Genomic DNA, 22,667 nt, shown 5'->3' with positions numbered 1-22,667 from the left:
CTTCGACGATGCATTCCAGATAATAATATCAAGGTATTTCCGAATAGGGCAATGTTCTCGCCGGTCGGAAAACGTTCATGAATTGCAAAAGTAAATATTCTACAAAGCGCTTTATTGCGGTTCACGTATCGACCGTATCGTATTGCTTCCTTTGGTGACGTACTTACAAACGCATTATATAGATTTAACCAAACTGCAATACTCAACAATGATATGAGTTTTGAATGTGAATTAAACAACAATGGGAAATATAGTACGATCCATGTGTTGTCAGCTTGGATATACACCCTTTTAAATTGAATGCTGAATGTTCTGGCATTGTTATCTGGTGAGCGATGCCGATGAGTTTGTGTTTCCGAGAGAAAAGCACATGGATAGTGTTTCGTGCATTTATTATCAGATATACAAACCGAAAAGGAATTGTAGTGGATGCAAGGTCCATGAACCATATTGGTTTCTACCACTTCGTATAATACTGGATCTTTCTCTGGATCACGAATTTCCGCAGAAATGGTTTCATCAATATGATCTGGTGTAACCACCATCCACCATCCAAAGAAGAATGTATGCGTGCGGCAAACCTCTCTTTTGCCACTCAAAAGAGTACATCTAGCATCTAACAGCACCATATATACGTTGCTTCAAGATAAAGTCCATCGAAGCTGTTGTTTGAAAAGTCGTGGTGTGACATCGTGACGATCGCTTGCTAATTGACCGCTATCCATAATACCGCACGTGTGGCATCGCATCCTGGGAGTACTCGTACATGTGCCTTGGGCTGCTAATGTAAGTTGATGCCAAAAAGAACGCCGACCGTAGCAAATTTCAATCTGTAATTGATCACTTTGTGTGTAACACACATAACATTTTCACAGAATAGTTTTCAAAAATTTTTGAAAAAAACGACAAATTTGAACGATTCAAATAATTGAATAACAAAACAAAAAAATTGAAAAAAAATTTGTATGGAAAAAATTAACTTTTTGGAACTGTCCAATTTTCCGACTTTTTCTCACGAAAAGCATACAAGTTTTTTTATTTCTATACCTTCCCCGATTCTCACAGAACATTCTCTGAAAATTTCATCAAGATTGGTTCAGTCGTTCTCTCAGCGTTACTAATAAACAAACATTTAATCGTTTGTATGGGAAAAAGAAAATGGCTGGTTTTAAGGGTTTTCCGTCAATTATTCGAATTTTTCTTGCCGTAAAAACCTTCCTTGAACCTCAAAGAACATTTTAAAAAAAAAATTGGCAAAATTGTTCCAAGCGTTGTTGAGTTATGCGCTTACCAACACATTTTGCGATTCATTTTTATATATAAGATTTGCATTGAATTCAAATTCAAATACTTGTTTTGTTTCGTATTTGAATGTATTCGAAAATGTCATTTACAGCTACACCAGGGAAGTTATTTCATAAAATTTCTATTCGTTTCGTGTCGAGTGCGACGATCCGCACACTCGATACGTTACGAAATTTCACTCGATACGATTACTTGCTCGCTCACGACTGCCGCGATTCGGGCCCAGGTTTTAATGTTTAATAGACATATTTTAATTCGATTTTTTAACTTTCCATTCGATTTTATAAAATTTAAATTAATAATATTTTTGTTTCAAATTAATAAAAACTCAATAATTAAAAAAATATTAAAAAACTGATTGAAAAGATCATAATAATTTAAAATCTGACGCCTCTCAGTAATAATTTTTCAACTTGCGGCATATCTCACTCAACTCTTCATGTCTCCTTCTCAAACTTCATAATTCTCAATTGCTTTAGAAAACTGCCGTTAGTCTGTTATAAGATAAATCTATACAAAAATTAGCTCCACTTTTAAAACTGTGGCATCACTTCACACAGTAGTCCTTGCGCTGTTGCCTGATGACCGCCTCCAGCTTAAGACAGCGCTCACGCAGGCTGCCATTTTCTTTCTGCAGCAAGTCAATGGTGGCATCCTTCTTCTCTATCGCTTGTTGTACCCTACAAAATAGCAGATGAGATATTTAATTTTTATTTTCAAATAAATAAAATATTTTTTTTTTTTATTTGAAAGAAGGATATAGTCCCACACAAACCTCTTGTGTATCTTTTGTATTTCGGTATCGCGCTCCGATTTGATCACGGCCACCTCGCTCTGAACTTCGTTGCGTAAATTATCACGGAGTTGATCGCGTTCGGCCAAGAAGTCATTGCACATCTGAAAAATCAAAAGAAAAAATAATTTTTGGTTATATTTGTATTTATAAATAAAATACAGAAAAATCTAACTATAGTCAAAGGCAAATCTAGTTCTCGTCTCGAAAGGTGGACCATGATTTATCTGAGCAATGTTAGTCATCATCGGTCTAATGAAGTCAAGAAAATCAAGCAAGAGATTGCGTAACAGGTACCGCTTCCATTTATCTGGAAACTTTCTCAACCAACAAATAGAGTTTAGGGTATTTATGACTGGTGTGGACCCGAATCATATCCGTTATGGTCTCGCAACTCAGTATTCCTCACCAGATAGAATAGCTGGTAATCATAAACGGAACAAACTCGAATTTACTCAAGTAACAAGTAGAGTTTATGGTATTCGTAACTGGAATGGACCCGAATTTACATCAGCTTAAGGTCTCACAATTCAGTATTCCTCAACAGATAGAATACCTGATATTCATAATTGATGTGAATCCGAATTTATATTAGGCCAAGTCTCACAGTTCAGTATTCGTCCATAGTATTTGGAAAATCTGTTTTCCTCAGACTCCACAGAAAAACATTTCTTCCAAGTTAAAGATTCATACTTTCACCTTTTCTCGCTTTTTCAAAGTCAGTGGTATAACTTACTCTTCTATTAAATCCCCGCTGACACTGTTTATCAAACCCGTATAAGATCGGCCTGGAAACCTGACACTATTCTCATAACATAGATCACTTTCGTGAACTCTTTCCCAAGGGATGACATTCTGGAAGCAGACGAAAAGCTTGAATTGATACGAGAGACTTGAATAAGCCTGGCGCGACTTGACTACCACGTCCTACTCTATGGACAACATTACGAGTTACCGAGACAAAGGTTCTGCGGAAGATTTATGGTTCTTTGCGCAATGGCAATGGCGAAAACCGCAGTCGATGGAACGATGAGCTGTAACTTACTTCAGGGAATTAAGAGACAGTGTTAGGCTGGCTAGGTCATGTCGTTCGAATGGATGAAAACACTCCAGCTCTGAGAGTATTCGACACAGTACCCGCCGGGAATAAAAGAGGAAATCCTTCTCTTCGTTGGAAAGAATAAGTGGAGAAGGACCGAGCTACAGTTGGAAAGCGAAAAAGAAGAACGACTGGCGCGCTGTTGTAAACTCGGCTATAACCGTGTAAATAGAGAGTGCGTTGATTATCGGAAATGCTGAGGAATTATCATCCCAAAAGCGATCGAAATCTGTTGCAGACCAACTAAACTAATTAAAATACAATATAAAGCCTTAGCTTCCCATCCACAATACTAATTTTCTTACTCACCTTCTTGCTGTGTTCCAACTCCATTTTCAACTGCTTTATCTCCGCTTCGGAGTTTCGTACTTTGGCGTCAGCTTCCGCCAAAGAACTACGCGTATCTGTGTATTTCTCACGCAGTGAACGCTCTGCATTCTCAACCAACTGCAGGTCCTTTTCATACTTCTCCTTCAAACGACTACAAAAAAGGAAAGGATTAATTTTGTTTGAAGCGTTTACTCTAACACTCACTTTAATTTGGCCTCATGCTCTTCGGCATGTTTCAGCGCCTCGGTGTCCATGCGACTGACAATAGCATCGATTTGTCGATCACGTTCGGCACGATAGTGTTGACGGATCGCATTCTCCTTCTCAACTTGCGACACCTTGCATTCGTTCTCGTAGTCACGCTTCCAAAGCTCAAAATCGGCTTCGTACTGTTTCTCAATAGTGTTGATGCGATTCTAACGAAACGTAAGTTAACTTGATAAGACACTATTATACTAACACTCAAAAGTCGCACAAGCCAACCTGATATTTCTCCTCTTGTTTGAACATCTTCTCCTGCAACTCGGCGACCGTTTGTTCCAACTCGACTTCTTTCTCGCGTTGTAGCTCCTGTCTACGCGCTTGGAAATCGGCGTCTTTCATCTTCAGCTCGTTCTGTAGGCGTGTACGTTCAGCATTGAAGTCTTCTACGAGTTTTTGTCGCTGCTCGTCGAAACATTTGCGCTCCTCGTCTAACTGACGCTCGAATCTGTAGAAAGTACTAGTAATGAGCAAGCGTAAAATATAGGCAGTCTCAAGTAGTTCACCTTTCGCGTATTGCCAGCCGTTCCTTTTCAATAATCGACTCACGATCTTGTGCACAGGACTCACGTATAGAATTCTCAATCTGTTCGTGTTTGAGACGCGCCTCTTCCAGTGAGTCCAATAGCTGTTGCTGATGTGCCTGCTTAAGTTCGTTGACTTCACGTTGATGATTGCAAGTCATCTTATTAATTTCCGCCTCTAAGCCCTTCACAGTGAGCTCCTGTAAAGGAAGTGTAACAGCTAAAGCTCTAATATTGTGATTCATTAGTTCACACTACCTTAATCTTCTTCGTGTTCTCACGCACCCAACGCTCACGCCTGATCTTCTCGCCAGCCAAAGTTGTTTCCTTGACGCGCGCTACCTCTGTTTCCAATTTGTGCTCCCAAGCTTGATTTTGACTCTCTAAGCGGCGCGTGAGAGCAGCGACTTTCTCGCAAAGTGAGCCCTTGTCCTTGAGTAACTAAGTACGGAGAAAATAAATATTTTTAAAACCTCTTTAAATCATATTATCCCCTCTCACAACACACCTGCTCTATAAAACCCTGATGTCGCTTTACAATCGTCTCGTAATGTTTCTTCTGCTCACGCAAGCGATTCGCAGCAGTCGCTTTCTCAGTGCGTATAGATTTCTGCTTCTCCGTACGCACTTTCATCACATGTTCTTTGGAGAGATAAACGGCATTGGCGAGTTCGTTGGCACGCAAACTTAAAGCCATGACGCGACGTGCGAGCTGATGATTGGGCAGCATTAGTAGATCGGCTAGTCTGGTGTGGTATAGAAAGTTGGAGAATAAATGAAGTCAAACATATAATTCAAAATACGTACTTCGGCACATCTTCGGCTATATCAGGTTCGACGACAAATTCGATTTCGGAGCGATTAGACTCCGGTATGGAACGACGTGTCTCAAGCAATGTGCGATCACAACTATCTTCGACAGTATCTAAGTAGCTGAGGATGTCTCTAAAAACATGAAAACTTGTTTACACCTCTCTCTCAAAAACTTCTCTCATGAATGCATATTGTTAGTCCGCGTTACTTTTGCTACAAAGTGACTTGGCCAAAATATGCAACAAACTCACTTGTATTTGTCCGGCGACTTGCTCGTCTCAGCAGTCTTCTGCTCACCTGAGGCAGGCAATGTAACCGTGTCTGGTGTTGTATTGAGCTTGAGCTCCAACTCGTTAGCTGCCCGCTCCGCATAGTTATCTATATGAAACTGTTAAGTTACGTACTTCTCTCTATATAGTTTACCAAAATATTAACCTTTCTTTTTGTCTTCATCAATCTCTTTAATCACCGAGACGATCTCATCATACGTGGATTCCCCGTCCGACTTGGTAGACACTTGCGATGCGCTGTCGCCATCGCGCTCATTTAAAATATCTTCCGCATGTCCGTCTTCCTCCAATTCACTACCTGTAAGCTTCTCGAAGTCGGCGTCTAAAGACTTGTGTTTCGCAAGCGTTTTCTGCTGATTCATGCTCTCGCCATGCATAGACATCCAGCTATCGACTTTGTCTATATTGAACTCAGTTAAATTGGAGTCTTCACGTAGACTGCCAAAACTCGTCGCTTTCTTCAGCTTAGTATTGCCATTGCTTTTGCTATACGTTGGTTGACTCTTCGACGCTGCAGTTACCGATTTGTTTTCCTTGTTTTGGACCTGCTTTTCACCGGAGCTCGGCCGATTATTTTCCTTCTTCTTGATCATCAGCGGTGTGGTGGCTGCAACTTTCAAGTAATTATTGATGACTGTATCGCTGGTAGGCGCATATGCAGCCTGCGACTTGAAATTATTTTCCAAATGATTATCCATTTTGTTGAGCTCATTGGCAGTGCTGCCAACTAGATGCTTTTTAGCGCCATTTTTAAAATTAGTTGATGGTTTCGTTTCAGTCAGGTTATTCGGTTTGTCTGAGTAAACATTCGATTTGCTTGGTGATACATACTTATCCAAGTATGTGGGCATTTCGAGTGTATTATGCGAGTTGTCGTAGGCACCAAATTTGGTATTATCCTCCTCGAGTATCTGCTTAACCACCGAGTTCTCTAGCTGATCGCCGACGACATTTTTGTAATCACGTATAACCTGCAGTTCTTCTGCGACGGCGTTTGTCTTCTGACCATTACCCTTTACAGTAAAGTCCATTTTATCGTCCAAATCTGTTAGACTCGAACGTCGCAACATACGCTCAGCGCTCAATTTACAAGTGGGCGAGTCACAAGTGCACTTGCCCTCCGCACCAACGTCTTGGGTGCTGCTTGCCGTCGATGAACTGCGCGTGCTACACGAACAATTCTCCGATGGACACTTTGGATATTCATAGGTTTCGGCGAGTATGCCGCCGCCACCAGCAGTTGCGCCGAAATGCACGGATTTCTTAGCACCAGCCGAGGTGGCGAGCTCGCCACACGTTAAAGTTGGCGCAGCGAATTCACGTTTACTGTTGAAGCTGACTGAAGCCGGTATGACAGGACCTGGTTCCGAAATGGAAGCATTGTTTGGAGCATTCTTTGTGGTTGCTGTAAATTCATGTGACTTTTGATTTTCATTTTCGCCATCGCTAAGACTAAGGTCTGCTTCGTATTGCAAGCCCGCATTGGGCTTAGAGAAGGACACACGTCCCGGAAGATCGGGTTTGGCTTGCTTCTGTAGCATTGATGTCTGCGTAGTTGTATTACTTGTATGCCAATAGTCAGTGGCACGTAGTGAAGTGGTAGATGCGGTGGAACCGGCAGACTTTTCACGCGTATAACTCGAAACCGAATTACCGCTCGATAGGCGCGAGGTTGAGGCGCTGCGAAGGTATGAAGTTATAAAGAAATCTTTATTATAGGCTAGCATGAACTGAGATATGTAGATTAAGGAGATTAAGACTAATCCCACCTCATTGTAAATCTGTGATTCTCTACGCCGCCTGTTTGCGCTTTGCGGTACCGCTCACTCTCAGCACTACTAGTGTCCGTGCGCGTTCTCTTATTGTAATCGTTATATGCCGATGTCTGCTTCCTGGCACTACTCTGTTCCGATTGCGTTTCTGGTGAGGAGACACTACCGCGGCACAGCCAGGAACGCTTTATGGGCTCGTCGAGCAATAATTTTAACAAACTCGAAGAAGAGATAGATTGATAGCGCTTCTGAAATGTACATCGATTACATATTTATATCCTTTCTACTAGAGATTACGCAATTCGGCAGACAACTTACGGTTTTGCTCAATTTGTCCGTCACGTACTCGCCACCACGTCCTTGATACTGACCACAATTGCCACCCGAACTGCGTCCAACACCAAAACTACTACTACTAACAGCACCAACACCGGCACCAGCACCGAACTGACTGAGCTCCGCCGATTGGGGACGATGGAGAAATGGCGAGGAGCGACTGCGTTTCGTAAAGAATTGTGCCGAACGCGGACGTGCGCGTGTGTTGTAGTTGTTAGGATTATTGCCGCTTGGCGGTTGATACAAATTCGTTTGCGAGCTATATTTGGGACGTGGTTTCTGACGTTCAACTAGATTAATCTGCGCGTTGAAGGAGAAAGAGTTTAATTTAAAATAAAAATTTCAGCAGCTTTTAGTGGTCACACTCACCTGCGACCCTCGCAGGCATAAATCCATACTACACCGTCCAAGCACATGCAGAAATTAAACGTTTTTTCAATTAATAATTATTTTTGAGCGTCCGGTTTAAATAAATATTTTTTTGACAGAAAAATCTGATAACTAAAATTTAGAATTTTTTTATTTTTAAGTGTCATCCCTTGACGCGGACACACATCGTTCACGTTCGACTACTAAAACATATCTGTTTGCGGCCATGGCAGGTGTCCTGCGCTTTGTTTTGGCCAAACTCCGAGTTGGCTAGTTACTCGCTTGAGTTTGTTTTGGTGACTCGCCTTGTCAACCCCTCATCTAGCGTAGCCGCGCGTCCTACCACCGTTAGCAGTTCAATGCTTTGTTATTGTTTAACAATATTGATTAAACGCTGCGCACGTGTTGGTCGGTCTCAGCTGGTCAACGTAAATATGCTTAACATGTTTTTTTTTTGTTTTTAGTTCATAGCAACCCTGTACGATGGGTCACGCATACGTCCAGGTATCATGCAAACCTACCCCATTAGCATTGTTAGTGCAGTGGTTCATTTAAATAGATATATATAACGGGTGATTTTTTTGAGGTTAGGATTTTCATGCATTAGTATTTGACAGATCACGTGGGATTTCAGACATGGTGTCAAAGAGAAAGATGCTCAGTATGCTTTGACATTTCATCATGAATAGACTTACTAACGAGCAACGCTTGCAAATCATTGAATTTTATTACCAAAATCAGTGTTCGGTTTTTTTTTTTTTTCGGACAAATTTTGTTCAGCGATGAGGCTCATTTCTGGTTGAATGGCTACGTAAATAAGCAAAATTGCCGCATTTGGGGTGAAGAGCAACCAGAAGCCGTTCAAGAACTGCCCATGCATCCCGAAAAATGCACTGTTTGGTGTGGTTTGTACGCTGGTGGAATCATTGGACCGTATTTTTTCAAAGATGCTGTTGGACGCAACGTTACGGTGAATGGCGATCGCTATCGTTCGATGCTAACAAACTTTTTGTTGCCAAAAATGGAAGAACTGAACTTGGTTGACATGTGGTTTCAACAAGATGGCGCTACATGCCACACAGCTCGCGATTCTATGGCCATTTTGAGGGAAAACTTCGGACAACAATTCATCTCAAGAAATGGACCCGTAAGTTGGCCACCAAGATCATGCGATTTAACGCCTTTAGACTATTTTTTGTGGGGCTACGTCAAGTCTAAAGTCTACAGAAATAAGCCAGCAACTATTCCAGCTTTGGAAGACAACATTTCCGAAGAAATTCGGGCTATTCCGGCCGAAATGCTCGAAAAAGTTGCCCAAAATTGGACTTTCCGAATGGACCACCTAAGACGCAGCCGCGGTCAACATTTAAATGAAATTATCTTCAAAAAGTAAATGTCATGAACCAATCTAACGTTTCAAATAAAGAACCGATGAGATTTTGCAAATTTTATGCGTTTTTTTTTTAAAAAAAAGTTATCAAGCTCTTAAAAAATCACCCTTTACATTTAAGTATGTTATGTCAAAGTTCTACTTGTAACTTCTGACTTTAGTACCGTTATGATAAGTTTATTTCATACTTGCTCTATATCTGTTCAACATAGATTATTTTTCAATAAATGGAATGTTTCATTAAGTGCAGTTCGTACGATCCGATTTAGATCAAATTTATACAATTTTATTCGACAATTTGTTAGCATTTTAAGATAGTTTCAGAATGCTTCTTTCATAGAAACCTTGAACCAAAAACTTGGACAGATATATTCACAAAAACTTGGAAATCGATATTCACAAGCATCTCTTGAACCGAATTTTTTACTAACGAAATCCGAAGCCATAGACATGAATGATGGTAATCAGTTGGTGCCAAGTCCGAGCTATAAAATGGATTCATAAGTACCATCCAACTAAGTGCGCCCGCGGAGTAAACGTGTAAAGCCGACTCGAGCGAATTTTCTCATTTACGCAAGACGGGAATTTATAGTCGGCTTGGCTTCGGGTGTTCACTCTGTGGCCAACCTAAGCTATTGAAGCTTCTGGCGAGTCTCTATCAATATGCGTGAGTTCTCCTGATGGGACAAAACCTCTCCCATTAGTCAAATCTGACTAATTACATTCTTCAGGCGGTCCAATTTCTGATAGTACAGGTCAGAATTAAGAATTTGACCATTAGAGAGCAGCTCATAGTTGATGATCCCCAGACAATCTCACTAAACGCATAGCAAAACCTTCCTATTCATAAATTGTGGCTTGGCTGCCATTTGCGCTGACTCACCAATTTTCATTCATGAGTCCTTTCACTTAGCTTTGTCGTATTTGTTTCTCTTTTCAACACCAATAACCATATAATCCAGGAATTCGCTTCAAAATTAGTTCGATTATTGGTGCGAAGCGAGCTGTGAGACTCATGGAAGCTAGGTATATGAAGGGGTCCGTACAGACACACTACAAGATTCTGTCGGAATTGCGTTCCTGAATACTTGGATCACTCGTCGCATAAGTCACTCGAGGTGGATTTTACTTAACTCACATAATGAAGATTGAGATGTGAATGGAGGGAAGTCAGTGATATTTTCAATTCCAAATCTTATTATGCAAACGCCACATTGCGTCACGCGATCGCACTTTCGCAACATCATATTACAAAAGCCATCTATTGGAAAGTTATTTAAGAATTTCGAGTAGCAATTACCTCTCTGAAGAATAACAAAGGAACGGTGGTCGACACGTCACCAGCCGAACTATTCAAATACGGCGACGAAGAGTTTATAATCAAATTCTTTGTTGAATATGGTCGGACGAAAGCATGCACAACGATTAGAATTTAAGTGTGCTCTGCCCAATCCACAAAAAAGGAGACTCATCTACCGTGGGATAAGCCTCCTCAACATGGTATATAAGGTTCTACTGAGTGTACTGTGTGAAAGATTAAAGCTCCCCTTCAACAAACTGATTGGACCTTATCAGGGTGACTTCATGCCTAGAAGATCAACTACAGATCAGATATTCACCATGTTAATATTCTTGGAAAAAAACCGTAAAAAGAGGATGGACATACCACATCTTCGACGATATCAAAGTAGCTTTCGTGGTTTCAGACAAAGCGAGTTCTTACCGTGTGACTTCTGCGATCTACTCCTGGAGAAAATAATTCGAGCTGCAGATCAGAGTGTACAATCTTCTATAGGAGTGTACAACTGTTGGCGTACGCCGATGATATTCACGCGCCGTTAGTTCGCTTTTCTTCAGACTAGAAAAAGAAATGAAGCAAATGGGTCTGGTAGTGAACGAAGGCAAGACGAAGTATGTCCTGTCATCAAACAAACAGTCGTCCCACTCGCGACTTGGCTCACATGTCACTGTTAAAAGTCATAACTTCGAGGTCGTAGAATATTTCTTCTATCTTGGATCGATGGAACAATGAGCTATATGAGATATACGACGACATTGACATAGTTCAGCGAATTCAGAGACGCTGGTTAGGTCATGTCGTCCGAATGGATGAAAACACTCCAACTCTGAATGTATTCTACGCAGTATCCGCCGGGGAAAACAAAAGAAGAGGAAGACCTCCACTCTGTTGGAAAGACCAGTTGGAGAAGGATCTGGGAATCTCCGAATGGCACCACGTTGCGAACAGAAGAAACGACTGAAAAAATGATAATCGCGTAAGCGGTGGCTACGCCAGTAAAGAAGAAGAAGATGACGCCCAAAAGGGGCTGTCCAAGGCTAACAAACATGTTTCAAAAATATATGACAGTTACCAGGTATTCATTCATACATTAACAGCGGCTTCATCTTATCAGTTATAAGTTATCTTTCGGCAAATTAGTCATATGCAGTGATTGTGCCTCAGGCGCAAAACATTTCCGATAATTTGGATTAAAAATTGTTAAGTGCCATTAGTAAGATACTGTTATCTTAATTGGCGGCGCATCAAACCTAGCGTGACTTGTGTATACAAAAGGCAAAAAAAAAATCACCTTCAAATAAAAAAAATATCAAAAAAAAAAAATAACAGAGTTTTCAAAACGTTCAAAATAGACGATGATCAATCAAAAAGTAAACGAGCACTTCAATAGCGAAAAGTATCAACGCAGAAATGGCAATAATGCAGTAAATACATATGTGTGCAAAGAAAATAAAATAAATCAACAATAGTTAACGGTACGATAAATATAGATGTAGTTTATTTTTCTAAGCAGAGTGGAAGTTATAAATTTTATTATACGTGTGAATGTATGTTTGTGTGTGTACTAAAGAAATATTATCTAACCTCGAACAATTGAAATTCGCAGATAAGGCCAGCGTCAAATAATAACAGTGCTATATGGCATGCATACGAATATAAACACTATAAAAATATTATTTTTTATAGAGACATAAACATATATACATTTATCATACATTTATTTGTATGTATTATATTTTTATTTTTATATTTTAATTGTTTTTATTGTATTTATTAAGTGTCGAAAATTGAGTGTCGCTGATTAGCTGTCAAATTGTTATGTGACTCCAAAAATTGTGGCATTATGGCATAAAATAAAAAATAATAATATTGAAGAAAAAACCATAAATTATTTTTAAATTAGTCAGAAGAGTTGGCTGATAAAGAAAAAGAATTGTTATAGCGTGAATAGCTACCCAAAAACCACACACAATCCATAATGAGCACAAAAACGAATATATGCATTAGATGATAAACACCACTGCGAAGATTACGTCAAAGAAATATGCGAAAAAGTTTTGAGAAAGCTGCAAACATACACCGTACCATACATTTCATTTATCAAAAGTATCAAATTATACGAGAACAAAATTATTTAGAATTTGGGTGGCTTGTTGCGAGGGATGCCAAAAACTTGCCTGGGAACCTCCAAATATTTAGTTGCTAGTCTGGACAAAATTTCTACTAAAAATATATTCCGTATAAATGCTCATATATGCTCATATATGTAGAAGGTTTCTTTAACCACAAAGCACACTTTGCCATTGTTGCCCTGACAGCCTTATGAAACGGGTAATAGAGATACTTTTTTCAGTAGTCGTTTTTTATAGATCACAAATGAGTCGGTTCAAGCTGTCATGTTATTTTTGTTCAGTACTCGGATTGACATGTGGAAAGACTTAGCACATTTTACGTCAAGATCTTAAATTGAAAGCTTGTGTAAGAACTGAAGCCGCTCGACCTTACAAAGCGACATCGCTTCGCTCTATAGGGTCTTGGAAAGTTCCAAGAAGATGCCAAGTTTTCGAGCCAAATTTTGATCAGCGATGATGCCGATTTCTGGCACAATGGGTGTGTAATTAAGCAAACTTGCCGAATTTTGGACGAAGAGCAACCTGAAGAGATTCAAGAGCTGCCATTTCACCGAGAAAAAACAACTGTTTGGTGTGGTTTGTGGTCCGATGACATCATCGGTTGCCTGATATTGAAGCACGTAATCTCAGCGACATTTGGTCTCAACCAAACTTCCAACACATCGCATCAAACAATGTGAAACAATTTCACAATTTGGGTCGGTCGATTAGCCACCAAGCTCGTGGCACAGCGTTAGACTTTTTCCTGGTTGGATATGTAGAGTCTTAAGTCTATGCGGACAATTCCGCTTAGAAGAGATAATCTTAAATCGAATCAAAGAGATAATCTTAAAAAATAAATGCCAGAGAATGTTCTTTCGAATGATAATAAACATTCCCCATTAAATTTGAAGTTTCTGTGTTTTTTCTTTAAAAAGATTGGATCATCCTTTAGATAAAATATCGATGAACCGAATGTTGGCCAAATAACCACCACGGCTCCGTTTGCCTATCAATGTTAGCTGGTTCCCCCGCCAATTTTCGACGACCTGTTGTAACAATTTGGCTAGAATTTCGGCTATAGTGGGCTGACGGATGTTTTCGAGCTCCTCATGTATTGCCAGTGGATTGGTGTAAAACTTTGATCTAACATACCCCCCAGAGCAAAAAAAAAAAGAACTTCTGGCGGCGCCCCGTTTTGCCGCGTCGATTTCATCCAATTCCGAAAAAGTCGATCAACATCGTCTTATAACTCTCGCTATTCATAGTAACGGAACTTTCTGCCGCATTTCGAAGGAAATAGGGTCCGATGATGCCCCCTACCGCAATCCGCAATAAACGGACAATTTTTGCAAATAAGGTGGCCTACTTTGAACAAAGTTGTATGCCGAAAGAATCAGATGGAATTGAAAATTGTGTTATATGGGAAGTAGGCGTGTTTGCAGTACGATTTCGCACTGGAACATAGGAATTTCAAGATAATAAAATGTACCGGATTTGATTGCTTTCGATCAGGTAGGTTCTGAGGCTTGGATTTTTGTTGAAATGCGGCGGTGCCACGCCCATCATCCAATTTTCACAACCGTCTCCTATGGAGTCCTCTTTTATAATCCTAGGTTTTAAATTTAATGCCTCTTTCGCGTTTCTTATTGATTTATCCCGTTTTTAGAATTTTTTTCTGAAACCGTTATATGGGCAGAGGGTGCAGATATCATCCGTTTTCATCCATTTTTACCGTGTAGGTCAGGATGTTTTGTTCGTAATTTAATTGTTTTGGCTTGAAGTGTTTGGGAGATAGATTTCATAAGTGCGACGAAGAACGAAGTTACACTTGCATGAAAACACAAAAAATATTGATAAACATTTTGAAAAATTGTTTAAGTAAAATTTAGTAAATTCATTTAAATCAACGATAGTGATTTGACATTAATTATTATGGCTTAGTCATGCTCACTTGACAATGCTTTCACTTACGTGTTTAGTATCTATGAATATACACAATTGATTACACTTTATTTAGAGGGCATATAATCTGACAGCTTCATCAGCATGTCAAATGTGCATTGAAATCATGTAAGCAAAGACAAATGACAGCCTTTAAAATTAAGGAAAATTGTATTTTTCCCTCAAATTTAGTCGACTTCCAAGTGAAATTATTTTCGATTAAGTGTTGCCTACAGATTTTTAAATAAAGCTTAATAAACGGAAGCGTTAAGTGACACGTTAGTTGATGTCAAGTGAAGTTAAGTATACCTACCTGAGACCTTAATGGATTTCGATGCTTATGGAGTCTAAAAGACACCTAAAAGTAAACGTTAGATCTATTTCTGGTAGATTTCAGTCTAAATTTGAAGATATTCTGTGCCAAGTGGTAGGAGTAATACAGTAAGCAATGTTTTTACCGTTAAGTAATACCAATAATAAGAATTGTAATTGAATGTTAAAATCTATAATCCTGCCAACGTCCACAAATCAAGCTCTTAATGACGCAAAGTTGTTGTAAATAATAGTAAAAATGAAATTTATACCGTTGTGCATACATAAGTAACAGGTAAATTGAAAAGTCCCTGGCCTCCCATAGAAAAAAAAATTGTTGCCAAAATTCGTTTTTTTTCCCTTCAAGAGTGTGTATCAGTGTATCACTGATTATAGCGTTCCTCGAACTTTTCGATGCCATTTTTGTTGTATGATTTCTCCTTTGCTTCAATATAGACCACAGTTTCGGCGATCATCTTGATTGGATGAGCATTCTCTTGAGGTCTGAGCACGGGAAATAGTCGCTGGGGTGCAGATCTGGAGATCTAATTCATGGATTTTTGCCATCGTTTTCACTGACTTGTGACACTGTGCATTGCTTCGGTGAAACGTCACTTTCCTTCTCTTCAAATGAGGGCTTTTTTCGGCAATTTCGTTCTTCAAACGGTCCAACATCGCTATGTAATAGTTGCTGTTGGTGGTACTTCCTTTTTCAAAATAGTCAATAAAAATTATTTCAATTTCTTCTTTATAGCCAAGCTTACATTGGAGATTCCAAGTCCAGTCCTTTTCCACCTGGTATTTTCGATGGAGTGGAGGTCTTTCTCTGCTTTCCCGGCGGGTGTATCGTCGAATACTGTCTAAACTAGAGTGTTTTTATACATTTGGACAACATAACCTGGGACGATGGAGCCATGTGTAGAAGTTCATTCAAGTGAGGAAAGTTCTGTGGGCACCACTCACTTGGGAGTGAGCAGAAACGATTATCTTACATAGGGCTCAGAAAGCTTGCGACTACCGGTCTAGTATTTTATCCATTGTCACACATTGACGCAAAAACTCAAGTTTATAACGCTTGAAAATATCCAAACACTTCTCCGATTCATCAACTCCTCGTTTTTTTGAGTTCACGTGGCACGCACACCCTGGACCCCAATATTTGACATCTTTAAAGTGCCTGCTCTCTCGAACATTTTCACTTTACGGTCATCCAAAATAATTGTTTGGACCTTTTTGAAGTTTTCATCGGTTCACTGCGATCAACGTCTTCAGTGCTCATTTCACCACGTCTGAACATGGAATACCAATCCTTGATCTTTGATTTTCCTGGGCCTGTGTCCGAAAACTTGTAATCAAGCCAGGCTTTTGCTTCAACTGGATTTCGATCTAGTAGCGCCATCCAGTGTCAGGCCGGAGACTTTTCATTTCACCTGTTGTGTCTAATTTACATACATACATACATATGTATATTTCATTATTGTTGTTCATTGAAAACCAATTCATTCGATCAGTCAATATATCATAGCGTCGCGCTGTTATCTACGGATGTCGCGACAAGTGCCTCTTCAATTTCCCGTTTTTTCCGCTTCTGTTAATTACAGTCGCTCACATGTTTTCGCACCGCACACTCACTCACTTCACAACCAAATTGAACAAAACAAAATGCAAATTTCAGAAAAAAAACTTAAAAACTGCTTCACGAACGACAAAAGTTTGCTTGAAATTGTTTATCGTCGCAACCCCCACTGTCGCACTTGGAAACGTTCCGCAAAAGTCACCTGCTTCATTTGATGGATAGTCAATTTGAGTGAGCGCGTGTTGTGACAATCCATTATTGGTTAAACGGTATTACTATCACATGTTATATAATATCACAACTAGATATGCCTTTATAATTAAATGATAGGAAATTCACCATATTTAACGATTTATGTGATTCCATTTTTGATATCCTTGTAATATGTTTTCTGGTATTTAAATGTAATTTGTCAATTCTTTAAAGCCTTTGATGACCATACGAACGTGTTTGACATAATTTCCCAGACGACCGAAAATACCAAAAGTCACATGATCTCATACACTCTTGTATTAGTTGCTAATATTTTGCACATTATAAACCTGCTGGCGACGCTTGACACCTTTTAACGATTACTGCGAATTGCTCTTTTATTTTAAGCTTGTTAAATATTAAATAAAGGTTTATAATAGGTAATATAGAAATCCGCCTTTCCTAGACTAAGTGTGGAATGGAGGTCTTCCTCTTCCTCTGCTTCCTCCAGCGAGTACAGCGTCGAGTACTCTCAGAGCTGGAGTGTTTTCATCCATACGATGACATGACCTAGTTAGCGTAGCCGCTGTCTTTTAATTCGCTGAACTATGTCAATGTCGTCGTATATCTCGTACAGCTCATCGTTCCATCGAATGTGATATTCGCCGTGGCCAAAGGACCATAAATCTTTCGCAGAACCTTTCTCTCGAAAACTCGTAATGCCAACTCAATTCAAGATGTTGTCATGGTCCATGTCTCTGCACTATATTGCCCAACAGGGATGATGAGTAACTTGTATAGTTTATTTTGTTTTCGTCGAGAGAGGACTTTCTTTCTCAATTGTCTACTCACTCCGAAGTAGGGCCCATTGGCTAGAGTTATTAGGCGTTGAATTTCGAGGTTGTTGTTGGTGGTAATGCTGGTTCCAAGATAGACGAAATTATCTATCACTTCGAAGTTATGGCTGTCAAAAGTGACGTGGGAGTCAGGTCGCGAGTGCGACGTCTATTTGCTTGATGACAGGATATATCTCGTCTTCGTTCACTACCAGATCCATTTGCTTCGCATCTTTATCCAACCTCGTGAAATTAGAACTAACTTCGCGGTTGTTATGGCCAATTATATTATAAATCTCACTATGTTAGGTTATGCAAGAACTCTAGACTCTCAGCAAGTAACTCGGTTAATATCATCTGGGTAACCAGTCATAATGAAATAAAAAAAAAACTAAAAAGCAGACAAGATGGTCACCTCGGTGGCAACATAATTCGTTTAAGCTGTACCAGACCATTCAGCTCCTTCACGTGTTGTTTAAAGCAATGGAGCCTGGTGGAACAGCTCAGGTCTTGGAAACCTAGCAGTGTCGGGCATACTACCAAGTTATTTGAGGTATTGTTAATGGTGGACAGACCAAGAAGTTCCTACTTCTAGACAAAAGAGAATTTAGTAATATTGTGGTGGTCATCTCAGATCACCTACCCTTAAGATCCCAAATCCAGAACCCGTTATTTTTTCTGAATGAAATGGCAGCTCTCGAATGTATTCAGGCTGCTCTTCGTTCCAAATGAAAATTTTGGCTCGAAAACGTCGGATCTTCTTGGAACTTTTCAAGATCCCATAGAGGAAAGCAATATCACTTGGGAAGATCTTCTTGGATCACCCGTTATTAAAAGCAGCAAGAAAACAATTGAATCTACATACAAGTATATTACCTTAATGAGTGCTTTCAAAATAGGTGGCATACATTTCATAATAAATATCCATTTGGCTGCTGAAAGTATTATTATATAATCGTTTAACAACAACCAATACTAAACTATTTCAAATAGTTGGCAACAGCAGCTATCAACAAATTCGACAGTTACTATTCAATTCGGCTATACCGTTATCGTTTCGCTTTCTTTCGCCACATTTAGCCATAATTCCCCTTCAAAATGGTTTGTATTCGCAAAATTCCGATGAAAATGTTTGCATAAATGTTTAAATTAAAAAAAAAATGTTTAAAGTTAAAAGTAGTCTACCGTTATTCTTTCTCATAGTTACATAACAGCTATTTTTCAATCGGTATGGTATTCGTGTGGTGCCAGATTGATTGCATGAATGGCCTTATCGTTTTTGGCAAGACAGATAGGCTTTTATTATTATTCGCTACGCGTGTTTTGTTATCAACGCAGTTATCATGTGACAATGCAACAATCAGTTATGAATATTTCAATTTTCATAAACATTTCCGTTTACTACTGTATTTTTGTTACTAAACCGTTAGCTGACGATTTATTTCTGCATTTAAGCGATTGTGGGAAAAGAAAGTAAAGCAAATTAAATTGTAAATTTTCAAACAATAAAAATTCGTTGTTTGTGTGTCTTTTGCAAAATTATTTGCTTTATTATTAAAATTGTTATTTTATTTTAATATACAATACGCATAGCTTTAACATTAATATCTAAAACAATAAATCATTTGTATGGGATATGTATGGGTTTGAAGATTTGCAAATTATTTATTTGTGCTTTTTAAATAAATATATTTTTTTAATGGTTATGTAAGAACATTGCTAATAACAGTGACTAAATTTTTTTATTATTTTAAATATTTTTTATTTTTAAATTATTTTTTATTTTTAAATTTTTTTTATTTTTATTATATTATTTAAAATTCATATAAAACTAATTTTTTTTTTAATTTACTTTATTTTTTGTTTTTATTTATTATAAATACCACTGTTTCGTATTTTTAATTTTTCTGGTAGTCACTCTACTACTTTTTATTATTTTTTGAAATTTTTATTATTTTTAAATTTCATTTATTGTTTAATTTTTTTTTATATATCTTTATGTTTTTTTTTTTTTTTTTTATTAAACAATTGATTACAATGAATTTTTTTTTTCATGTATGTAATTTTTAGTTTTATTTTTTGTTAAAAATTTTTCATATACTTTTTAAATTTTTTTTACTTTTTAATATTTTTTTTTTATATAATTTTAGCTCAATTTTAATTTTTATCTTTATTTTTTATTTTAATTTTTTTCAAATATTTTCATTTTTATTTTTTATTTTAATTTTTTCATATATTTTTATTTTTATTTTTTATATTATTTTTTTCATATATTTGCATTATCTTTTTTTATTTTAAATAATTATTATTATATTTAATATACTTTTATCTTTATTATTTTTTTCATTGTCATTTTTCTAACATTATCATTATTTTAAAATCTTTTGATTTTTATTTCCGAATCTTAAAGCCTCTGTAGTACTTTTTATATTTTTAATGATTTTTTTAACTACATTTATAATTTTAATTTTTTTCATTTTTATTTTTCATATATTTTTTATTTTATATTTAATTTTTTTTCCTTTTTTTCATCTTTATTTTTTTATTTTAATTTTAAAATCTTTTTTTTTTATTTTTTTATTTATTTTTATTATTAATGTGCACATTCGGAATCTTGAAGTCATTATGGTACCTTTTATAATTTTAATTTGTTTTTTTTATTTTTAAATGTCATTTATTTTTTTCATATATTTTTATACTTATTTTTTTTTATTGTAATTTTTTATTTTTCATATATTCTATTTTTTATTTAAATTTTATTTTAATTTTTTTTTTCATCTTGAAGTCGCTATAGTACTAATGTAACAAGTAAAAATTATTTTTTAATATTAAATATTTTTTTTTTTTGGTAAACTATTTTTGTTTCGAATATACTTTAATTTATCATATTAATAATTTTGATATATTTTATAGTTATATTACTTTCAAAATTAGCATAAATATATGTTAAAATGTTTACATATTTTATAACAGCGCAGGAAGGCATTGAAATAGGAACACATTTTGAAAAATTTTGCCAAAAAACCCGAAAAAATGTAGGCTCTTAGTGATAATATGGAGTTTTCTTTAAACATTTCATAGAATTTCACTGTTTCATACCAGAACGTTCCATCCCTACCAATCAAGTACTTTTAGTAACAACCTTTTGAATGACACTAAAAATGGTTCACCTTCATGTTAAAGGGTACAATTTTTGCTCTGAATGGGGTGTGGTTGAGTGCTGAGTGGAACGTTACTGACATGAAACTATCCAACTAAAAGTGTTGCTATGTGCCTATAATACAGGAAATTATGTATTTTATATATATAGCTTCCAACCGATGTAAATAATGGTAACCCTTTATCGTCGAGTTGTACAAGTATGAAGAAAATATCAATTATACCAACAAAAAGCGATCGCCTCGTTTCCCTGCGCTCACGAAGAGTCAGTGAGGGAATGCACATGCAAAAATAGTTGCAAAATCTTTTCTAACAACAACGACAATTTTACCTTAATTAATTTAGTCTTATCTATTGTTTCAGCAGCATCCAGATAAAGATCCAGATGAAGATATTTGCTTAGATTGGTATATAATATCTTTGCGAAGAAAAATTAAAAAAAAAATACCTCGTCTATTACTTGCAAATATTAAATGTTTCTGTGGCATATTTTCAGCTCAAAAAAACAGTCATCATATTTAAGGCATTACTTGAAGATTTTTTTCTTTCGTTCCAAATAATAGCTGTTCCATTCTCACTAATAGCTATTTTCTTGCATAAGGAAACATATTTCACACACATGCGAATAATGTCATAGCTTAAAAATGAGTAGTCCTGTGCATCAGGCATTATATTTACCTACTTTTTAAAAACGAGTGTTTCAATATCACTCGCACCAGATTTTATTTTAGATCTTAAAGTATGCTGATGAACATGCTTTATCATTTGCAATTCCTTTTCAATAATAAATATGTACATATATATTTTTAAAATTTATTCGTTTCAGTTTGTGTATATTCCAGTTTCATTCATGTTTCATTTTCAATTATTCCGCAGAATATTTATTTTCGAAAAATGAAAACGTCTCTAAATTTATTTAGTAAAGCATTGCAACAATTTTAAAATTTTTTTCGTTCCATTCTCATTTGTTCTCTCATGTTTCATTTTCAATTGTTTCGTTGAATATCTATTTTCGAAAAAGGAAATCGTAATTAAATTCTTTCAATAATTCATTGCAATAATTTAAAAATTTGTAACGTTCCATTCTCATGTATTCCCTTATGTTTCATTTTCACTTGTTCTGATGAATATTTATTTTCAAAAATGGAAAACGTAACTTATTTTTTTTTTTAGTAATTCATTGCAACATTTTTAAAATTTTTTAATTTTTCATTCTCATTTGTTCTCTCATGTTTCATTTTCTCTTGTTTCGTTGAATATTCATTTTCTAAAAAGGAAAACTAAGTAAATCTTTAAAGTAATTCATTGCAACAATTTGAAATTCTCAACTGTTCTCTCATGTTTCATTTCCAATTGTTCCATTGAATATTTATTTTCGAAAAAGGAAAACGTAACTAATTTTTTTTGATAATTCATTGCAACAATTTAAAAAATTGTAACATTCCATTCTCAACTATTCTCTCATGTTTTATTTTCAATTGTTCCTTTGAAAATTTACATACTTCCGGAAATGGAAAACGTTAAATTTAAAATTTTTGCAATGAATAAAAAATTTAGTTAGTTTTCCTTTTGCTGTTTTTTTCTTCAATATTGGTGTGTTTCCATTCTCATTTGTTTCTTGTTTAAAATGCACTGTTTTTTTTTTAATTTTGTTTTACTTTTTGTTGTGACTCTAAGCTCATACACTCAAAGCCCGGTCTGTACTCTGTTCTCAAGTATTTACTTCACTTTCTACATTCTATGTTTCAATTCCAAGCACATCTATTTCACTTCAGCTGTTTTAAAACATAAATTGGCTTCTTTAGGTTCATTTGTTTCAGTCCATTTTAATATGATGAAAATATCTCCATAAAATTTACAAATTTAAAATAAAATTAATTTTTTTGTTTCTTTCTCATTTGTTCCTGACGGAAAAGCACTCAGCTTCAAAGAAAATAATATTTATTTATTGTGCT

General features: G+C 36.6%; 1 protein-coding gene across 1 annotated transcript; it reads right to left on the bottom strand.

Moving 5' to 3' along the window:
• Window positions 1-1,532: 1,532 nt before the first annotated feature.
• Window positions 1,533-8,162, bottom strand: LOC105233126 (centrosomal protein of 131 kDa). Its single transcript, XM_011215097.4, has 14 exons — window positions 7,893-8,162; window positions 7,506-7,823; window positions 7,185-7,435; window positions 5,561-7,095; window positions 5,377-5,503; window positions 5,120-5,257; window positions 4,821-5,058; window positions 4,571-4,753; window positions 4,295-4,512; window positions 4,011-4,236; window positions 3,732-3,943; window positions 3,507-3,678; window positions 2,081-2,202; window positions 1,533-1,985 (listed from the first exon to the last, which is right to left on the bottom strand). Exons 1-14 carry the CDS (start codon window positions 7,917-7,919, stop codon window positions 1,853-1,855), a joined length of 3,900 nt encoding a protein of 1,299 aa, XP_011213399.2. The 5' UTR covers window positions 7,920-8,162; the 3' UTR covers window positions 1,533-1,852.
• Window positions 8,163-22,667: the final 14,505 nt, after the last annotated feature.

This window comes from Bactrocera dorsalis, chromosome 3 (assembly GCF_023373825.1).
Source record: "Bactrocera dorsalis isolate Fly_Bdor chromosome 3, ASM2337382v1, whole genome shotgun sequence".
NCBI classification, from domain to species: domain Eukaryota; kingdom Metazoa; phylum Arthropoda; class Insecta; order Diptera; family Tephritidae; genus Bactrocera; species Bactrocera dorsalis.
Note: the sequence above shows the minus strand (reverse complement) of the source record. Positions and strands in the feature narration are given on the sequence as shown.

Coding starts and splice junctions, on each gene's coding strand:
- LOC105233126 (XM_011215097.4), bottom strand. CDS start 7,919: ATGGATTTATGCCTGCGAGGGTCGCAG. Junction 4,237..4,294: donor CGGCTGGCAATACGCGAAAG/GTGAACTACTTG, acceptor TACTTTCTACAG/ATTCGAGCGTCAGTTAGACG. Junction 2,203..3,506: donor AGTTGGAACACAGCAAGAAG/GTGAGTAAGAAA, acceptor TTGATTTTTCAG/ATGTGCAATGACTTCTTGGC.